Source organism: Quercus lobata, chromosome 12 (assembly GCF_001633185.2).
Source record: "Quercus lobata isolate SW786 chromosome 12, ValleyOak3.0 Primary Assembly, whole genome shotgun sequence".
Taxonomy (NCBI): domain Eukaryota; kingdom Viridiplantae; phylum Streptophyta; class Magnoliopsida; order Fagales; family Fagaceae; genus Quercus; species Quercus lobata.
The window spans coordinates 24,631,718-24,653,552 of NC_044915.1; the positions used below are offsets into that span (position 1 = coordinate 24,631,718).

Consider the following 21,835-nt stretch of genomic DNA (forward strand, 5'->3'; position numbering starts at 1 on the left):
TGTCACAATGGGGTTTTTGTTATCAATATGAACACTAAAGGTCTTGCCAAACAGTATGATACAACCCCAACCGCCCACTCCATCCTTCAGCCTCTCAAGTCTTAGTTCTCCGTTTGATGGCTTTATATAGTCGATTGAACAAAAAGGGTAAATTATAAACTCATCTCCAAGGGCCTTGTTAGTTTCGTGTCTAGAATATGTGAATACTTAGTTTTTTACACTGTCCTCAAATATTAAACACAGACAAGGGTATAAAAGTTGGACGGAAGAGTTTCCAAGAATCATAGACCTTTTTTTAAAGAAAAAACTCAAAGATATGGTTAACAGCAAATTATACCCAACTTTGACATGTTTTCAATTCAGTTCTTTAAGTTCCATTTTTTTCATCTCAGTCCTTTTTCATTCATTTCCAATATAGTCATTCTGTCCAATCCACAGCGTCAAGTCCAAATGACACCATTTTGGAAAGTGAAAAAATACAAAAATTAACAGCAAGATTGGACAGAACTAGACGAAAGAATAAGTTCAAACAATTTACAGATAAAGGACTGAAACGAAAAAGACAAACTTGAAACATCAAATACTGAATTGAAAAAGACCGCTTACGTTTAGTATCACTCTGATATCTGTTGTCGACTAAGACTTGAGAGAGAGCGTCTCAACCCAAGAGGGAGATATGCATGCCTGGTTATATTTGACATTTAGATATACATTAATGAACCATGTAACCAATTAGCCAATCCGCCGTAAACGTGTACAGTGGACCATTGTAGATGATATTGACTTCAGGCAGGCTGAAGGAAGAGCAAAATCTATGTGAGCATCAAACTGAACCCAATATATTTATACCCAAAACCCACATGTTTGACACAGCAGGAGATATGCAACAATACTTTGATTCATATCCTTTCTGAGGAGTCTGCAATCAATGGAGAATGAGGCATTTCTCTTCTCCAAGGCAAAATGTTGACAAGCCCTACACATTTTTTACATAGCAAACCAGCTTTTTTTCTGAAGGGAGAAACTCATCGACCTAGGTACAGCTACAGCTTCTGCCCAAGACAAAAAGACGATAAATAATCAAAAACCACAATGGGATTTAGGAGTGGCTAACAAAAACATATTTCAAACAATAGTTGGTTTCAGAATCTTTCTTGCAGCTTTCAAATTTCAAACCTATTTGGAAGCCTACTTGTAAATTTTAAATCGTAGTTGCTTTCCAGAAACTTGGTTGTTTTATGGTTTAATATTTTAGCCAAATGAATAGTTCATAACCTAACCAGTGGCCAGAACAATAGAATGCTAACATACAATTGTTATTAAGTACTCCTTTAATAAGTTTCTAAAGAACATAGAAAAAGTATCAACCCTGTATCTGAGCCATAGTTTTTAAAGAAAATATAAGGCAAGGCTTTTTAACCTCTCACAAGGCAAGATGCAAGCCTCATGGTTTTAAGACAGGTCTTTTTTAACTTCAAAATTTCATATTTAGAAAATTTATACAATCCTATACATACATACATACATACATACAACATATATATATATATAAAAGTGAAAACAGTAAATACAAATTGAGTATTATAAATATATAAATATCAGTTGAGAACCAGCAATAAGAAGTAGCAGACACATGTCAACAGAATTCAGGCTCTAAAAATAATATGACTTATTTCAAGACAATTAGGAATTCAAATTATGGCATTCGTGAAAACATACCACATGCAAACAAGATGAACAATGAATAGCAACTTACCTCCCAATGCAGGTTTAAAACTCTGCTTAGTTTCCTCCCCAGTATCATGTTAAAAGAAGTTGGATGTCGCAACGTTAAAGTGCTTTCTAAACAACCTGGGAAGAAATATTTGCTGTCAAAAGTGTTCCACGAAACCCTTCCTCAGTATGTTGAACATTCATTTTCTGGTCAGAGAGCTCATCTGTGAAACATTGACAAGGCAAATTCGCACAAACAATGGTTAATTTATTACAATGTAACTAATGGTACACAAGATGGGACTGAAATTCTCCAATAAGCTTTCCATTATGTAAAAAACAAAGTTTCAATTTCATGCTATAGTTAGTTATTTTAATAAATTAAAATGAAATTCAACCCACTGATTTAAACAAAATTTTGTAAGAATACTTAAAATAGATAGTAATGTTTTATCCATATTATGTTGAGCAGGAGATTAAATTCATCTATTTGATTAGCTTCTTAAATAATCATTACATTAGAATAAGGTCATGTATTAAATTTTGATTTGTGAATAATATGTATTTACCTAACAAAAAAAAATAATGTTACATAAGGATTTCAGAAAAGGAAAAAGATGTGATTTATCATAGAACTTGCCAATGATTTTTTTTTTGTGAGCTTTGCTTGCACCAGAAAGGTCTCAAAGACTTTCCTAAGATACTTAAATATTTTGGGTTTTTTCTTTTAGTAAACATATTCCATAATCCAAATGGCTTCCCTAACAGTGTCATCATGAAAAGCATCAATGTACTACTCTATCTGGGATCTTAACATACTTGCAGAAACCAAAATTTAGAACACTGATTTTAAGAATCTCCTACATTATACAGTATTCAAATAAATCAGTGGTCCAAAACTTCTTGCCTAGAAACTTGTAGATCCCATAATTAACTTGTGATACAATCATGTAAATGACATTTTATATAAGTCCAATCTACTTCAAACAACCAACACTTAAAAAAGACCAGTATACAATCACAAAAACATATCCATAATTACAAGTCACAGTATGACAATGCTAATTACCAGCAATATCTCGGTGCTCATGGATTTCTGAATCTATCACCCAAAGCTTATCTCCAGGAAATATATTCATGTCTGCAAGAGTAGCAGATTCCTTGTCAATTATCCTGGCACCTTTTCGAAGTATCTGATTTTCCTTGACAACCTGCATAAGCAATTGAGTCAGTGATAAGATGCTTGTCAGCACACAATATATTTTGTAAAAAAAGATAACTTAACCACTTCATATATATTCAATTGAATAATACTACACAAGGGAAAAAAAATCTATGTTTTTGCTGAATGTAGCATACCCCAAATGATTCCCATATCATCATCTTTAACTGGTATATTGATGTGGAACCTGAAACTTTTAAATTTATCAGATCCCCATTATTCGTCTTCCGGGATCGCTTGGAGACTCGGCGATCTGGCTCAAAGGATGTATCAGATGCTTCTAGAAATGATTTTGGAGCTTCCTTGTCTCGTGCAAAAAATACATATATGTCCTCATTGCAATAGTTAAGTTTCTGCATTAACTCACAACTTTCTCTTTCTCCAATGCACTCTTCACATATCTGGAAAATTTAAAATAACCACCAGAAAAAGCAGCATGGGGAAGGAAAAGAAAAAACAAGTTGATATATAAGAATTAAAATTAACAATCTACCAATATGAAAACAAACTAAAACTTTAGAATTGTGCATTGAAGTGACGATGTGATCAAATTCAACAGTGTGAAATAAAATGAGAAATATAATTACTCGAATAATTGAGAAATAATGGTGTCATCTTTAAAAAAATTATACTTAGTAACAGATTCATGAAGCTGAATAGGCATCAGTTGACAAGGTTGAAACTCTTATATCTAATTCTTTTTATAAATAAAAGATTTTCCTGAAAAAAAAAAAGAAAAAAAAAAGCAAGACTATACTATAACTAGAATAATATGTTAAAAAAAATCATACAATTAAAAAACGAAAAGAAGTATTTGTTCTTCTCTTAAATTTAACTTAAATTAAGTTAAAGATAAAAAAATGCATTAGACTTTTATTTTAACCATATATGTTTGTCCTTTGTTTGTAAGAACCTTTTGAATAAAAGTAAAGTAGTGATTCAAAAGGTTCTCAATGGCTTACAAGACGTTTTCTATTACACACACACACAGATAGATATATCTATGCTATCCCATGTTTGTATTTATCAGATCCTGTCTTCAATTAGACGTTAGTGTAAATGTACCACAATAATGTAGCCCTATTCCTAATAGATTGACCCCCAAATAGCATATTCGAATCATAAGAAATCCCACGGAGGCTACAATTGCAGAATTTACACCTTCCAAATTTTGATTTGTTCGAACAGGCTTTTAATGGCCTGTTGACTGTTGCTAACATTTACTCGACATTTAGAAGATGCTACTAACAGATCACAAAACTACATATACATATATTTTTCACAAAAAAGGATGTGAAAATTCCAGCACATGTCATACATAAGAGTGCAAATGAAAATTAAGAAAGTTCAAACAAAAATGAAAAGCTAGTTGTGCAAGTCAACCCAACAAACTAACAATTCTACCAGAGGACTTTAAGTCACTTTTAGTAAATAAGAAAACCTTAATAAGCCACAATTTTACTCAAAAATATAAAGGGAAAAAATGAAGAGAACATGTTCCTCACTATGCAGCACAGAGAACAGAGACAAGGGCAAAGTTTCAGATTACCTCTGGACAAGTCCTGATCGCAGGTTGTCTAGACTCATTTTCAGTGTTCACTTCTTCGTGGGAACTCAGATGCTCCTCACATACTGGCAACTCTTCACAGTTCCCAACCATAAAATTTCCTGCATTACAACTGTACTCAATTATCGCAGATATGCCTTTCTCCTTGGTACCGCCCCACTCTTCACAGAAGCATTTCCAATCATTCTCAGTAATGATTGTCAACCCATCTGTCTAGAATCAACAATGGAAGGAGAAGAACAAAAAAATCAGCATTTATACAAGAATTGACTCGAAGCAGAAAGTTGCTACTTAACAACATAACTTTCAGATATTGAAAACTGCAACTACACCTTTGCTGATAAAAAATGAAAGGTATGATATATCAGTTTCATATACTTACCTTCTGAAAAATTGTACCACGTTTGCAAACTAGTTCGGGTGGCCTTTCAAGAAGTCGTGTATGCTGGTCAAACAAAAACACAAGATTTATATTACAATAGTTATCCTGGAAACAATGAAAGAAAATGTTGAAGATCATATACGAAGCAGTATTCCCAAATTGGATTGCAGTCAATTTAGCAGTGAGTCTATTTGGTACAATTTGAAAGTTCTATGGACCGTTTGTACAAAAACCTCATTCACCATTACTATCACCATCATCATCATTCATTAACTTAAATAAAATTATAAGCAATGACTAAAGAGATTCAAATTCATACAAAGCACTGGAGATGCAAGAATACAATAAGATAGAAGCTGTCCAGAGCAAAGTAGAAAGTCACCTTTTCACACTTCAGCATATCAATGACACTGTCCAGAGTCTCAGGTTTCCCAAATGAAGAGACATTCCTCCCACTTGCATTAATATAGTCTTTCCATTTTGAAAGCCACGAGGAGGGTATTAAGTAATACTTGCAATTTGGGAAAAGTGGAATACTTTTCCCCATTGCTAATTTCTCATGATTCTGGCGCTGTTTGAGCTTCACAACTCTATAACATATATAATTGAAGTCAGACAGCTATAAAAGCATATTAGGTCTACAACACTTGTATATGTTGGAATCACCTTAAAGAGTCCTCCTTGACTGCCTCTTCAGATAAATCATCACTGCATTGAGAACATTGTTTAGAGTCCGAAGGAAAAGCTGAGCACCCCGACAGATCATCAGGTTTAACTGCAATAGAATCTTCATATAAGAAGAGCCAAAGATTCTCAGGAACCAGAACTCGCTTAGCACCAGTAGCTTGATCAGGCCTAAGTTGCTCATGAGGACATGTGATTGCTTCTGTTGGTCCTGCATCACCTTCAGAGGGTGCATCAAGGATTTTTCTTTTTAGCCACTGTTGCAACCTACAAATATCAAAACTTGAATGCATCACTGTGAAATTGGTAGATAGTATGATGCATGATGAGAAGCACAAAGTAAGAAGAAAAACAGCATTTCCTTCCATTCATGTCATATAACAAGTGCAAGGGATCATCAGAAACTAATAGTTTTTCTTTTGATCAGTTTGTATTTAAGATGAGAAAATTTCCCACACAGGTGATCATATGCTAAATAATTAAAATAATCTAGCATATTTGGGGACAGATGGGAAGTAATAAGATAATTTACAGTCATACCATGCCTTAGATACATAATATGCTCCATCCACAGAGGTCCCTTGAATTGCCTCAGTTGCAATTTGCTTCATTATTGTTCTTCTATCCCGGTAGCTATCACCGCATACCACAGTACGGGCTCCATCAATAAGGCAATCCATGCAGTAGTCATTATTGGCCAGTGTTGGCCCCCCATCATACTGAATTTACAAGCATTTAGTAACTCACCAAATAAATGGAGGTATGGTAAAGCAAGTCAGTAGCAAAAGGGAGACACAGGAATGCATAAACGGATTGATAGAATCAATGAATGAAGAGGATAGAACAGAGAGGAAAACCTAAACCAAATGTAGATAACTAATGTAATAAAAAAAAAAAAAATCAATTCTTTAATTTTTTTTTAGTTGGAAAAATACTAATTAATTTAGAGGAAAAAAAATCAATTCTTTCATTTTTTTTTATTGGAAAAATACTAATTAATTTAGAGAAATTCCCCACCTCCCTTTTTTGTAAATCAATTGTTTCTTCTCCCAAAACAAAATTTTACTACTATTCTCAACTCTCAATATCTACAACTATTACGAATCCAACCCATATCACTTAATTTTATTTTATTATGTTTTATTTATTGCAAAATCCATCAATGGTGAAATTGAAAAAATGTCCCAACAGAAGCAAACTGGGATACTCGAAAGAACTCCAGAAAATAATTTTGCAGTAAATCTAGCGGATGTTCATAAAGATTTAGAAATTGAATCTAGCTAAGTGTTGCAAAATAGCCATAAAATCCACAAATAAAAGCATCTTAACACAACTGCCCAGGGAAAGTAACTGAAGAACACGAAAAAAAATTTGAACCTTTTTTTTTTTATTGGTAACTACACAAACCCACGACCTTGCACTCCATGTAGTTCTTAGCCTCTTAAATGGGAACGAGGTACCATTTAAGCTAGAGCTCATTGGCAATCATAAGTCAAACTAATTAACAAGTAATTACCTTAGAGAGAAGCATGTTCCAAGCTCTAGCTGACAATCGCTTCATGGAACTAACTTTTGAAAGTGGGACTTTTCCATGCAAGCATTGGATAGGCGTATTGTCAAGAACACTGCAGGAAATTACAAATAAGCTATAAAAGAATGCACAACTCTTAGACTGACATGACAGTTGCCCTTAAGTGCTATCACGTTAAGGAAAAAATGGAATATACAATATCTAAATAAAAGGATAAAGGCTATGTGGAGTGGAAATAACACAATTAGTGAAAATGAATCCTCAGGTGATGTCCTAGGCAGATATGGTACCTACTCTTGGTAAGAAATCTTTCTAAAATTCTATATATATACATGTATATAGTTAGTTCGTTAGGTTTATGTTACATCTGGTGTAACTATTGTCAATATTATACTTAGTGTCCATTTGGGAACAACTTATCAGGCTTTTTGTTGAAAGTACTGTAGATAAAAGGTAAATATTAAATAAAATAAGTAGGTGGCTTACATGAGACCCTCAATTAGTAGGAAAAATAAGCAGAAGTTAAATAAAATAAGTGGATGACTCATGTGAGAGCCGCAAATAGGAGGAAGGAAAAATAAGCAATAATCAGGCTTATAAGTACATCCCAAACAGGCACTTAGTCACTTACACCATTCAATAACTTTTTATTAAATGAGCTTTTTGACAAATGTATTAGAGATCAATAACTATTTCATATATAATATAATATATTTGAATTTCAGGTCTTTTGTATTTCAAAGTATTACACAAAACATGAGTTTATGGATTGAATATTAAACAATATCCTTTTGCCATGAATTTTGGAGTGTTAAGAATGCAGGAATCTTGAAAATATTAATCCAATAAAGACTTATAAAGTGGTGTAACATTGACCCAGAGTTACAACAGATGTAGAGGGAGAGAGAGCAGCAACAGTAGATTAAATACATAAGCAGATGGGAGAGACCCAAAATAATTAAGGTAGAATACGATCTCATACTTACGGTGGAGTTATGTTGTCAGCCCACTGGCGAAGCCATTCTGAAGAAATCCAAAAGAACGCTTCCTCAGTTGACCGTACAGGGGCTTCAGACAGAACTGACCGCACTTCCTGTCTCCTTTTAGTGATACGATCCAACTCTCCTTCCTTATTTAATTCATACTGCTGGCAAGCATCATCATATGAAGCATTCCAATTTTTTATCTCTTCACAAAGGTGAGATGGAAGAGAAACACCATCATGTAAAGATACTGTATCAGCTTCTATTTCTGTATCACTGGCACCAGACACCTTATCTTTTTTTTCACTGTCCCTCCTGGCTTGCCTAAGATTATACATCAGCATATATGCATCGCCTGATGAAAATATCTCTGCATTAATATTAGTACTAGACTCTGAAGATTTTGGCTCAACAGAATTTATGTGGTTTCCATTGGCTACAATATTCCTTGGCTCTGGGCAAGATGGATGAACAGGCTTGGTTTCAACAGTTTTAGAAGGGGAACTTGAAGACCCTTCTCCAAAAGGGTGATGACCTAAATTTGAGACTTGCTCATCATCAAATTCCCACCATTGTCCAGTATCTTCATCCTTAATATGAGCTACATAATGCCCACTGTTTACAGCAGTTCCCTTGTGAATCAACACTGCTGACAAGTCATAAATCAATTCAGACTGAGAAGGCTCAGATAGCCTTTGTCGCATATCCAGTTCTCCAGGGAAACAAAATGCAGAAGTGATTTTCTTCTTCATTGTAGTCTACTGACATAAACCATTATGTAAATACATGTCTAAAAAATATCTGATGTACAATATCTTGCAATGTATAATTCGTTTGCATAAATACATTGACTATCTTACACAACAAGGCACTATTGCATGCACACATCCATATAGTAATACTATGTGAGACATGTAATTAGTAATTTATTTCCATTGGCCAGATGAATCATGCATATCGCAATTATCATTAAAACAGTCAGTAAATAAAGCAGACAATAAAATGCCTGCAAAACCAAGCCACTAGAAAAGAAAATTACTACATTAGACAGCTTTCCTTTGCCAAACCTAGTACATTTTATTTATAAAAAAGAGGAGAAGACAAAAGAAAAGACTTTTAGAAAAAACAAGAATATTGATTGATAGTTCGAAGAATGTAGTAGAGAAGGTCCAGAACTTAATCTTCCCATTGCAATCCATCTTTACAGAATAAAAAAAGAACCGATTCTTCTAAAAGTTGAACCTATCTCAAATGCTATGAAATAAGCGTCATTCATTTGTAAGCTCTCTTTTATTAACAAATATGGGAACTCCCTTATATAACCTTATCAAGTCATTAACTGCTTTACACCCATGCAAGAGTACTGGCTCAAAACTCTCATCATCTCCATGAAGCATTTGGTTAAATGGAAGAAAGGAAATTAGGGAAAATGAAAGGATATGAAAAAGTTCAGTTTAGCTTTGTAAATTCAGAATATTAGCCAATAAATTGGAAATTACTTTCTCAAAAATGTATAGAGAAGTACCTTTGGAAGAAAAACACAACGCTTAAGCTGAAAGTTAAGTACATCAGGTAATGCTCGTAGCTTGATACTGCGAGTAGCATCAACTCTTGTTTTACATGACTCGCAAAAATACTGATTATCTCCATGAAGCTCTTCCACACTTAGATAATCATCTAAACTCTCATCTAAAGTTTTCAAACCCTTGACGTTCAGCTCAAGCTCATAAAAGTCCTCCATGTTTGAAGAAGCCTCAGAATCTTTTCCACATTGTGAGCACCTACATACAAAGCAAAGATGTAAGAGTGAAAAATATATTTGACTAAAAGTAACTAATATTGACAGTGAAAACATCTAAAGTAGAAAATAGCTGATAAACAGCAATGTAAGATTAGCTTAAGCCAAATATGCAGACTTAATTTTTAAAGACAGTGACTGATCCCCAATATTTGTCACCACTTGAGAAAATATAAAAACAACTGACAATTAAAACCCCCTTCTTCCACAAATAGACAAACATGTGCATGCACACAGAAAAATGATTACAGAAAAGAAAATATTTAAAAGAAATAAACTTTAAAATTAATTACTATATTCCTCATATAACTAACAGCACCAAAGATTTCCAGAGTTCAATTCACTCATAAGAAAATGAAGATATAAATTTCATTTGATTATAAAAAGTAAAAACATATCATTCACTTGGTAAAAACAAAAAAGGAACTCCCTCACCCCTGGCGCAACTGGGGAGGGGGATTATCCATGACCCACCAATGCAAAGATAACATATCATAGTACTAAAATGGCTCACCTAATGCACTCAAATCATAGTATTTTTTTTCATTTGATAATTCAATAGTTGGGGGAGGAGGCTGTCAAACAATTGAATCCAACCAGATTTGTTATTTAACAATGCAATCAAATCATAATACAAGCACTGGCGACAACCAAAACAAATACAGATTCAACCAAGGAGAGATGATTTATACAAAGCAATTGAAACTACTATATGTTACCATAAGCTGCTGACTCCTGCTCATTATAAAATTTATAGCTATTCATAAACACAAACATTGCATCTAAAAGTTGCAACCAAGTTATAATCAAGTCACTAGAAAGAAGGCAATACTAGCACCGGCAACCAAAACAAATACAAATTCAACCAAGGAGAGTTGATTTATACAAACCAATTGAAACTACTACACGTAAGCATAAGCTGCTGACTCCTGCTCATTATACAATTTATACATTCCATTTAAAAGTTGCAACCAAGTTATAATCAAGTCACTAGAAAGAAGGCAATAATAGCACCGGCAACCAAAACAAATACAAATTCAACCAAGAGAGAGATGATATATACAAAGCAATTGAAACTACTACATTTACATGTTAGCATAAGTTGCTGACTCATGCTCATTATACAATTTAAAGCTATTCATAAACACAAACTTTGCATTTAAAAGTTGCAACTAAGTTATAATCAAGTCACTAGAAAGAAGGTAATACTAAAGGTTTTAAAAAAAAAACCGACTGGGGGTTAGATGATCAATTTGAAACCCTAGTTACGCCACTGGACTTCCTGTAGTATTCAATTCCAATTAAAAAAACTAAATATTGGATATTTCAAATGAAGCAAGAGGACTTCCACAAAAATATGAAAATGATCAAAAACTACATAGCAGAGGAATTCCAATAATTGGAAAAGTTTGCATAAAATTTAAATATCTTTTAAAATTATGAAGTGACAAACTTTAAAAGTTGATTTATCAAATAATTTTTTTTTCGATTAAGTTACAAAAATGAGAAAGAAACTTGTTTAAAGTGAATAAATAATCATGACAACTTTTTTGTTCTTTTATTGCTTGTTAATTTCTTATATGTCTTGCTTTCTTTGGTTCCTTTATTGTCCTTACCAGGTATCATAATTTAATAGGAGCCAACCAAATATTTTAAAAAAATGGCAAAAGAAGAATAATATGGTCTAAATGTCCAAATAAACAAAGAAAAACTTTGAATAGCAAAAAAAAAAAAAACCCATATGCAATTAGCATTTAAATAAATCCAGTCTTACGTGGTCACATGTGACACTCTTCCACGAAAAAGGTCCTGAACAATCGTTCTTGCCTTGGAAACTTTAGAGTTGCTCAGACAACGCTCAAGCAAACATAGCAGCAAGGTCAGGAACTCATGGCTATCCTGTTGAACTCCATTATCTAACTCCAATGTCTTTACAAATGGACTTGAGTCTATAAAAGCCATTCTACTGGTGTGTAGTTTTGCAAAAAGCCGTGCAAGCTGATCCAGCACCGGATTCTGTCTCAAAACATCTGGTTCAAGAGAGAAGATACCTCCTCGGAAAGATTTATTCATGTGCAAGCACTGGAGTATGCTGTTGGCATAACATGTCGCACCAAGATTTGTCAGACCCACAGGAGTGTCAGAAGCACGAAGATCCTTGGTTGGGTCAGGGCCAAGAGCTTGAAGAATATCTGACATCTTCTGCCACAGGCCAACTTTCCGACTTCCATTGAGCGGTGGAATTAGCCCACAAAAACAATTCGGGTTATCTTTAGTATTCACACGGCAGCCTTGACAAACTGGTTTCCAAGTTTTATACAGCTGATTTACATCGTCATCCGTTATTTCACCAGTTGTGTGAATTTTCCTACACAATGACCAAAATCATAGGAGCAAAGATAAAACACACACACAAAAACACGTAAGCGCACATTTAATGGAGCACAAACATATTCAAACAGCAAAAATAACATCCTTCTCTTTATTCACAGATAAAAACTTATACTTGCTTGAATTTACCTCAATATTTCAGAAGTGATATCAACATTATCCTCTTGTCTGTGTCGTTTGTTTTTACTACGTGTAGTTGGCCGGCTCATTTTAATGACCTGACCGACCCTGCAGTTGACACAAGTAACAAGATTTTCTAATGACATAAGTATCACACTTCATTCTCTTTACATGCAAAAAATGCGCCTTTTTTTTTTTTTATGAGTAATGATTGTGAAAAAAAACTAATTAATGTGCACATGTAATTAACACAAAGAAGCCTCAAGAATTACAAAGAAAATGCAGAATGCTTTGCAAATCACTCCTGAAATTCTTAAAATTATATAAAGGTCATACCCAATGCATGAAGCTCCTACTTTTTGGGGGCTTCAGGGGACACAACAGCAGGTTCTAAACCCCCAATCTTACCCTCCACTGCTTTCTTTCTTATGGAGGGTGGAGGTGCAGTTTGAGCAAGATCCAATTTTGATTGCTTATTTAATTGAAAACCCAAGTTTATGTTTCGAAAGTATCATCCGGGTCTGCCTTTTTTCATAGAGAATAATTCAGGAGCAACCCAAAGTATTTTTTTTTTCTTTGGTGAAGCATCAGAGAAAGACGTGCATTGAGGCAATTGAAACTAAGGCTCTGTTTGTTTTCCAAGAACATTTCACTAAAAATAAAAGTTATACCCAAGCATTGCAACCTGAGAAGAATCCATTACAATTACCAATACCAATAATCATTAAGCACTCTCCACGGGCAAAAAAGTCTACATTCACTATCTGCATTTACGCTAATTCTAGGGTTTTCTTTGACCCCCATTAAGGAAGACAATGGAATTCAAAAAACCCATCTTTCAATTTGATCTTTTGTTTAAAAAAATCATGATTAATTTACACAAGACTGAAAGAAAGAGGAACAAAAAGAACCGTAGGAATTGGTTATTATTATTATTAATCATAGCGAAATAACAGAAATTAATCTTAAAAAAAAAAACAAAAAAACAAAAATTACAAGTAGAAAAGCTCTAAGTTTTACATATAATGAAGTGAGAAAGAAGTTAAGGTGTGAATACCTGATGAGAGCGAAGATCAAAGAGAAAGAAGGCTCTGACTGTAGCCAACTGAAAGATCAAAAGATACAAACTTTAAAAGTAAATAAACAGAAAACAGAAAAATAAAAAATAAAAAGAAAAAGAGAGAGAGGGAGATAGGGAGAGAGAGAAACTTTACTGAAGTTATTTGAATGAATTTTTTTTTTCTTTTTTTTCTTTTTTTGGGATGAAAGTTTATTTGAATGAAATTTTAATTTTTCTGACTTGGAGTTTCACCGACAAATAAATTTGCTGACAAAACTTTACCCTTTTTTTTCTTTGGTTTTGGTATACAACTATATATATAATAAGTGAAAAAGAGTTTATCAAAAAAAAATAAGTGAAAAAGAAAAAAAAGGATATATATGAATATGATTTTTGGCAAGGAAAGGTCACACACGGTCTGAGAGAGAGGAAGGGTCAGAGTCTGGGAGACAGAGAGGTTTTTTTTTTTTGGTGGGGGGGAGAGAGAGAAAGTTTTTTTTTTTTTAATTTTAATTTTTAGTTTTTTTAATTTATTTTTTGGGGGTCAAGCTTAAGTCAGAGAGGACTAAGGTTGAGTGACTTTTACAGCGTACCAGCATTCTGACTGACTGACATGATGATTTTACAGCTCCAATTAATTACTTTTGTTTGCTTTTCTTTTCCCCTCTTATTATTATAATACTGGATAAAGACAAACAGAACACTGTTTATTCATAAAAGAAAAATCTGATATCTACTAAAAATTTATAGTAAATCTAGGGAAAAATAAAGTTTTTAAAAAATTTAATTCAATTGCACTAGAAATATTTTGATTTTCTTTTTATAGCTAGATTCTTTTTTTAAGATACGGGACATTACAGTTCAACTTTTTTTATATAGAAAGTTTTAGTTAATATTCTTTTGTTTCCTCTTGTCAAGCTTCTGTACTATGATTTATCCATAATACATTTCAGATCAATTCAGATAACATCTTCAATAATGAATATGTTCTTAGAACGAAATAAAATTGACTGATCACAAAAATTCACTCAGATACAGACAAGCTGTAGTGACTGTTTTTCTTGATTAATCAATATGGCTCCAAAACATAAGAGCAAGACTGAGCAACTAATAAAATAATTTTTTTTTTAAACATCAATATATTTTATTGAAACATAATTTATTAAAAAATATGAAGACGTTTAAGGACAATGAATAAAAAAATATATAAAAAAAGCGGAGTTAAATCAAGTAGATTTTGAAGCAAAAAAGGAGGAGAATTTTCTTCTTTTCCACCAGGATAGGATTTAAAAAAAAGAACACACAAACGATTTCCATAATTACAAGTTTACAATCAACACGTAACCTATGTATAAATCTGAAAGCACAAAAAGTTCCTCGTAGATAATCTCATCTCAACATTTTCTTGATACAAAGACCAAATAAGAAGCAAATCAATTGAAAATCCAGGACTAATTAGAAATAAGGAACAAAAAGGCCCTAGTGAAGAAAAGAATTTGTCTCCCCTAATTACGTAGTTCCACTCAAATATGCTTTTCAAGTATCTATATGCTCGGATGTTGCCCCTTTAGTTACTTCCTCAATCTCTGAACCAGCTCTTACAGTGTTGTTACTTGTCAGACCACTCTCACTCGCAGAACCACTGGCATTGTCGATCACATCATCAGTGCCCTGTGTTCTCAAGGAGCCCAAATTAGGGGTACTAGGACCAGAAACTCTGGCATTGTCGATCAAATCACCACTGCCCTGTGTTCTCAAGGAGCCCAAATTAGGGGTATTTGAACCAGAAACTTGCTCCTCCGACTGGTTTGGCCTATTTAAGGCATGACAGTGTGGGCAGTAATATGTAATGTATGGGAAATCCTCCTTCCTAGCAAGCCCTGTACATAAACAATACATGAATTTGCTTTCTCCGTGCCACCACATTCTGCAGATAACACAGCGAACAAAGTGGGAAGTGCATGTCTGTGCAGGTGTGCATCATCAGAAGTGGGTTTTTTTTTTTTTTTTTTTTTTTTTTTTTTTTTTTTTTTTTTTTTTTTTTTATAAAAAGAGATGGAACCTTTGACACTCACCATTGTGCATATGGCAGTTGCCACAAATGAGCGCATAAGACTGTGTTGGATCCTCGCCCACAAGCATTGCTGCTATTCGAGCAATCCATCCTCCATCAATTGTGGCTGATCCTTGAGGATAGTGATGACTAACTACCAGCTGATTATGCTCAGAAGTCCGAGGATCAACCTCAGTTCCCTCAGAATGAGGTGTTTCTCCATCAGAATGATGCAATTGAGAAGTCCCCATACTATTGGATCTGGTGGGAACTTGTTTTCGATTTCGGAGCCCACCAGATTGCACCAATTCAACATCACTGCTTTTCCCTGTTGGAGCATTAAGCTTAGACTCATCTCCAACTTGTATGTTCAGGCCCGAGTCTGCACCCAACTTAGATGCCAGGACAGTTGCAGCAGCTGCCTTTGCTGCTGGATCAGTGTCATATCTCTGCACAGAAGAGCTTACACTAAGTACAAAATATGTAAACCACCCCCCCCCCCCCCCCCCGCGGTCCAAAAAAAAAAAAAAAAAACTATAAAGTGAGGGTCAGAGAAAACACCTCAAGGCTCAACCATGAGGTTTCAGCTCATAGTATGCCTTGCAAAACAATTCAAAAACAGATTCTACCCAACCATATATATAAGGTCATTCTACCCACTAAAATGATTTTTCTTCAATAAATATTTAACATGAGATTTACTTCATTCATAAATTCTTCACAAGCATTACAAGAATCATGTATTTTCTAGGAGGAGGCTGACTCTTTTTAATAATCTAGACATTACACAAATTTTTCATCAATGCATATTTTGTCATTTACAAAATAGGCAACTGAAACTTTAAACTAGCCCCCCTGCTACAATTTCCTACAATTCCATAATTTAATATCTTTCTTTTGATATAAAACTGACAATTACTTCATAGAAACAAGACAGGTGATATGGCCTTCAATCCAGAACCTCACACCAAAGATTTCTTCAATTGTTAATAACTTGTTTAAAATTCTTTTTGAAAAAAGAGGGTGAAATTATGCATCAAGGCTAAATCCTCAAGCTTTGCAATTTTAATAAAAATTTACAGCACAATAGGCTACAGAACTCAACAAAAAGTTCTAGGTGAGACAAAGAATGATGAAAGTGATACAACAGGACTAGCTTCTAATAACAACCTGAATGAGTTGCTGAGTGGAGTAATAATTTGTCTTCTCTTTAAGCTCATCAATTTTTGCTTTCCTTTCAGCTCGGAGCCTTTCCAGAGTTTTCTCATCCTTCCGATTGCCTATTCCATCACATGATGAGATACAAATCATTATTATGCAACTTTGATATAACAACCACATCATTGGCCTTTATTTATTTATTTTCGTTGACCAGTATGAACTTTTAAATAATTCTCAATCAAAAAAATGGTTTTGAAAGTGAACATGTTTATAATACAAAAGATAATAATTTAATCAACAATCAAAACATGCATTCCTTGAAATCTTAGCAAGTAGTGCTTCTGTATGGGCTTCTTAGAATATAGAATTGGATGTGCATGAAATCTGGTCATCTTTGGACTCACAATTTACATAAAGTTTATAGAGCAAGAAAGAGCAACAGGATGTGTATGCCAAAAAATAGAGTTTTTTAGTAATAAAGAAGCGCTGAAATGTCTCATATTTTACATAAATATGTATCAGCCAAGTATCACAGCCAGTACACTGTTTTAAAATGAGTAATCAAGCAGGTTACCACCATCCTATGAGAATATTAAAAAATTTGATAAGTAAAGAATCAATTTGTTGTAAGAGAATAATACTCTGATACGCAAGAAGTCTACTACAGCAACTCCAGACAAACAAAAATTATAATCTAAAAGTTTAAAATATCAACAAACAAACAAAGAAAAATGAACACTGACAAATACTTTCATCAGTATAGCCTTCCAAATTTTCAATAGCTCTACTACTTCAAAGATTCAAACATTCCTTTCTCTCCAAATAACCCACATAAGACATAACAGAATAGCCTTCCAAATTTTGCAATATCTAGCCTGACCACACTTCCTTTGCCATCAAGCAATGGCATCACCCATTTAACCCCAAATAAAGAAAAGACCAATGAACAGACCAGAGTTCTCCTCCTGCTACAAAATAATGGAGTAGGAGATGATCTACTATTTCTCCACTTTCCTTGCACACACAACACCAATCTTCTATAGCTATACCCCTTTTATTACAAAGCCTATCCACTGTCAAAATCTTCCACAATGCAGTTGTCCAACCAAAAATGCAACCTTGAGCAGAATCCTTGTTGTCCATATATTCTTCAATGGAAACCTACGATCCCAGTTTCCACTCAAAGCTTTATAGTAGGAACTAACATCAAGTATTCCAAAACGTGATAAGAGAAAATGCTAAGAGACTTCTTAAAGCATGGGAAAGAGCAACAAACTCTATAAAGTGTAATTTGGAGCAAAATTGTCAAATTAGGTAGAGCTGAAGTCTTGTGGGTACAACAAAGTTTTGTGGGATAAATAAAAACAAAGATTTAAAGTGCACAATGGACATGTAATAGACAAATTTTGAGACAACAAGCTAGATGTAAAGTTGAGATACTTACGCATCCTTGTGAAGCTTACAAATGCTGAATATGAAACAGAAGATAAAGCAGGCAAAAGAAACATTGGCAAAATCTGTAATGCTCTCATCTTCCAGTCCAAATCCGTTGATCTTGTTGTCACAATTGCATAACCAATGGCAATAACCTGAAAATTGAAACTAATTTAGGTAAAACCCAAAACATCTATTTTGTTCGGGGATTTTAGGGAGGATAGAAAATGGGGTGAAGCAAAGAGAGGAGAGATGGGTGTTTTCACCTATTCTTTGAGAAAACAGGAAGGGAAGAAAAAAGGGTCGGAGGTTTTTTTTTTTTTTTTTTTTTTTTGATAGGTAATGTAAAATATTATCAAAAAAGTAGCCAACCCGAGTACATTGGGGATGTATTGTGGGGGCAAAAATTAGGAACCAAAATTACAATGATCAAGTAGAACAAGAAGGGAAAAACAAGAAGAATGAGACAAAGCTACACTCCAATCAAGGAGAGTTTGCATGGGTGGGATGGTGTTTTCTACCTAGGCCCACAAATATGTCTCTCCAAAATGGGGGGAAGAAAAATTACTATTTTATCCCCAATCACTTTCCATTTCCTTTTGTTCTTTACGTTGTTAAATATATATAGTTTCACCTTATTATAACTTATAATTCTATCTACCGTTACCTTTTTTTTTTGGTAAGTATGAATATATCATTGCAACATTACTGTAAATGAGATTTTTCTGTATAAGAATAAACAAAGATATTGCACATACATTACACGAAGTCCATAATAAATTTAGAGAACGCTTTTTGATAAGTATTGTTATGTAAGACGCTATTGCATTATCCATGTTGTTGTAATAAACCTTCAATGGGCATTATTTTTTTTATCAGAAAAAAGTAAATAATTCATTAAAAGAGTTTAAAAAAAATGAGACATAGTATACTTCCTGTATACCGCACACCATACAAAGAAACAGAAAATAAAATTCAGCATATAGTGATACTATCTATGAAAGACAACAAATAAGAAGCATAATCAGGAGAAAAGGAGTGAGCCTGGCCATGAAAGTAATGTGCCCACTAGCTGCGTCTTAAGAAGGAGAAATGAAGAATCTTTATCTTCAAAGACATGTGAATTTCTTTCAATGGACAAAATTACTTGTTATATGACAAGGGTGTAACAATAAAATTGTGTACATAATTGAAAATAGCCACTTTCTAATCCAATTATCGTGGGTCAGTCATCATTTCCTATTGTTCATAAGTGAGAATATACATATATATGTCTCTTTACAGGTTTGTCTGGTTAGTTTGGCAGGAACGTAATAACCTTATCTTTGAAAATAATGAGAGATCCTTAGATCTTTTAAAACATCTTCTTTTTGGTGCTTTATTTCAGTGGGCTTGTATTTGGGGTTTTACACAATGTATTTCAATTTCTGCTTTCTGACAATCTGTTAGCTTTAGCTCTTGAGCTTTTTGTATTTTCTTCATGTCCAGAGTGTTCATCATCATAAACACGATGTTCATTTTTTCAATAAAATTATTATTACCTATACAAAAAAAAAAAAAAGTCTCTTTACAGGTTTTTGTGTGTTTGTTTGTGTGAGGGTATCTAAGAACATACCAGACAAGTCAGTCTTTCAATAAAAAACATTGAAATATAGAAATTTTTTTATAATTCAATAGTTACACAGTGTTGGGGGGTGGTTTGAACCCTGGATGTCCCCATTGGAAGCACCAGAAGGTACCAACTAGTTGAGCTACAAAGCTCTTTGCTGAAATATTGAAAGTAATTCACTTCAACAACATTGGCGATATGTAATTATGTGTTTGTTCCAATTTTTTTCCCCTCTCTATTTCGCACTAAAAGAACTTGCATGAAGCAAAAAAAAAAAAAAAAATCTGCAAATTGAATCATTCCTACTCTTACTCTTATACAAGCCCATATTCTAATAAAAAATGCATAACACCAGCCAGGCGTTGAACTAGAAGGACACCAAATCAAAGCCAATAATAACAAAGTAACAAAAAAAAAAAAAAAAAGTACCTCCAAAATGACAGAGATTACAATAAGATTCCGAGTCATCCTTCTCCAAGTATATGATCTCCGCTTCAATCTGGCAACAACAGCAGCCTCTTCCTTAGAAATGTACTGCAATCTCTTCTCGAAATCATCGCCGTGTAATCTAAAGATTCCTTTCCAAACGCGAGAGAGAATTCCCAGGCGATGCGTCTTCTTCTTGTCACTGCTGTCGGTAGCACCAGTACTAGCGTCTTTGTTCTCACCTTCTCCAATCCCTTTGTCCTCCGCCATTTTCTCCTCTCCAAATCTACAAATACTACAATCATATTAACAATGTATATATATATATGAGACTCCTAACCCAGATATAGGCTCAAACTATAACCAAATCAATAAATTGAAGAAGAAGATCATGAATCCGAAAACGAAGGAAAAGAGAATAGATCTAGAAATTACCAGAAAACTTTCAAGATAAGAAGCTTCAATCAACGAATCTCAATCTTCTTCTTCTTCTTTTTCTTCAGATCTCAACACACACGCACAGAGAGAGAGAGAGAGAAGGGGTAATGATGAGAATCGGGAAATGAAGTCCGTGCGGAAAACGAAACGTAAGAAGAGTAATTATTATGCTATGAAAAAACGAGACAGCATCTACGATTGAGTATGCGAGTGTGTGTGTGTGTGTGTGTGTGTGTGAGTTTGTGTTTGTTTCTTCAGAAAATAAAAAAATGGTCTTTTTCAGAAATGTTTAGGGAGGGGAGGGGAGTGGGGGTTGGGGGTTGGGGTGGGTAAGGGCTATTTGGGCTTATGCTTTCGGTTAACGCGGTGCTGCCACGCACGCACGTCCAGGAGCTTCAACAACGCTCTTCAGTAATATTCTTTTCTTTTGTTGACAATTTTAACCAACGATAAATGCTATAAATAACAGAGAGAGACTTCGATTCCACTCAATTTCATTTCCCAATTCTCATCTATTCTCCTGCTCCCCACTTTCCAACGCCCTTGCTTTCTTCATTTCATTTTCCCACTTCTTCTAGAATCTCTGTCTTCATTTTTTTTTTACCCAAGTTTTTTAATCTCTATTCAGCGTTGACTCTCCTGATATTTTAGACAAATGGTTGCCGTTAACTGGGCTGTCATTTCAACTACTGTAATTTTAATTTACCTAATAAAAAAAGTGACTAATTTATCGCTGCTACCGACTCTTTTGAGTTTTAAGAAGTGAAAAAATATTTTTTAAAGTGGAAGATTAATGTATACCTTCAACCCTTTTAAGTTTTAAGAAATATTACCTATTTCAATATATTTTTTAATTCCACGTGAATTTCATCAAATTCAATTTGGATTACATTTTATTTTTTTTTTTTTTTTGTATTAACAAATTTTCAAGATGATTAAGATGAATAATATCCATCTCATATATAATTTATCCTTTTTATTAATTCAATCAATTTATTCAGTTTTTTATTCATGGAAATAGACCCGCTTTACCATTTGCAACACAATAGGCTAATTTATAAGCAAAAAAATTAAAAAAATTCACTTGTTTAGGTATCTTCAACAATAGGTTGAACGACCCAATTGACTTCAGAGGAGTCATCTTTAGTGGTTGAGAATTTAAGATCAAGTTGCATGAATACCCTTCAAAATCAGCTCTAATTTCTCGGTTTTCAAGACTAAGAAATAAAGGCTTCTCCCCCACACGATCTAAGGAACATCACA

At 33.8% G+C, this 21,835-nt stretch overlaps 2 protein-coding genes across 3 annotated transcripts; both read right to left on the minus strand.

Moving 5' to 3' along the window:
- Positions 1 to 411: 411 nt before the first annotated feature.
- LOC115969950 (ubiquitin carboxyl-terminal hydrolase 26) lies at positions 412 to 13,567 on the minus strand. The gene is made up of 15 exons (XM_031089591.1): positions 13,449 to 13,567; positions 12,401 to 12,499; positions 11,655 to 12,248; positions 9,608 to 9,863; positions 8,086 to 8,840; positions 7,085 to 7,193; positions 6,109 to 6,287; positions 5,551 to 5,835; positions 5,267 to 5,474; positions 4,885 to 4,947; positions 4,485 to 4,715; positions 3,073 to 3,336; positions 2,783 to 2,924; positions 1,757 to 1,937; positions 412 to 1,052 (listed from the first exon to the last, which is right to left on the minus strand). The coding sequence occupies exons 2-14, from the start codon at positions 12,478 to 12,480 to the stop codon at positions 1,843 to 1,845; spliced, it is 3,261 nt and encodes a 1,086-aa protein (XP_030945451.1). The 5' UTR covers positions 12,481 to 12,499; positions 13,449 to 13,567; the 3' UTR covers positions 412 to 1,052; positions 1,757 to 1,842.
- Positions 13,568 to 14,736: 1,169 nt separating this feature from the next.
- On the minus strand, positions 14,737 to 20,889 carry LOC115970078 (uncharacterized protein At2g24330). 2 transcript variants are annotated; one of them, XM_031089751.1, is made up of 6 exons: positions 20,570 to 20,889; positions 20,138 to 20,429; positions 18,110 to 18,254; positions 16,675 to 16,784; positions 15,527 to 15,953; positions 14,737 to 15,331 (listed from the first exon to the last, which is right to left on the minus strand). In XM_031089751.1, exons 2-6 carry the CDS (start codon positions 20,402 to 20,404, stop codon positions 14,988 to 14,990), a joined length of 1,293 nt encoding a protein of 430 aa, XP_030945611.1. In that variant the 5' UTR covers positions 20,405 to 20,429; positions 20,570 to 20,889; the 3' UTR covers positions 14,737 to 14,987. The 2 variants fall into 2 exon arrangements, with proteins under 2 accessions (XP_030945611.1, XP_030945610.1); XM_031089750.1 differs by having other exon boundaries at positions 20,138 to 20,420; positions 20,570 to 20,888.
- Between the last annotated feature and the right edge of the window lie 946 nt (positions 20,890 to 21,835).

Excerpts from the sequence above, each read along its gene's own strand:
- LOC115969950 (XM_031089591.1), bottom strand. The coding sequence starts at position 12,480 with ATGAGCCGGCCAACTACACGTAGTAAAAACAAACGACACAGACAAGAG. Across the intron at positions 4,716-4,884 it reads GTGGTACAATTTTTCAGAAG|ACAGATGGGTTGACAATCAT; the intron begins GTAAGTATATGA and ends TGTTGATTCTAG. Across the intron at positions 2,925-3,072 it reads TGATATGGGAATCATTTGGG|GTTGTCAAGGAAAATCAGAT; the intron begins GTATGCTACATT and ends TTGCTTATGCAG.
- LOC115970078 (XM_031089751.1), bottom strand. The coding sequence starts at position 20,404 with ATGGCGGAGGACAAAGGGATTGGAGAAGGTGAGAACAAAGACGCTAGT. Across the intron at positions 15,954-16,674 it reads CCACTCAGCAACTCATTCAG|AGATATGACACTGATCCAGC; the intron begins GTTGTTATTAGA and ends TCTTCTGTGCAG. Across the intron at positions 15,332-15,526 it reads CAACTGCCATATGCACAATG|GGCTTGCTAGGAAGGAGGAT; the intron begins GTGAGTGTCAAA and ends GTTTATGTACAG.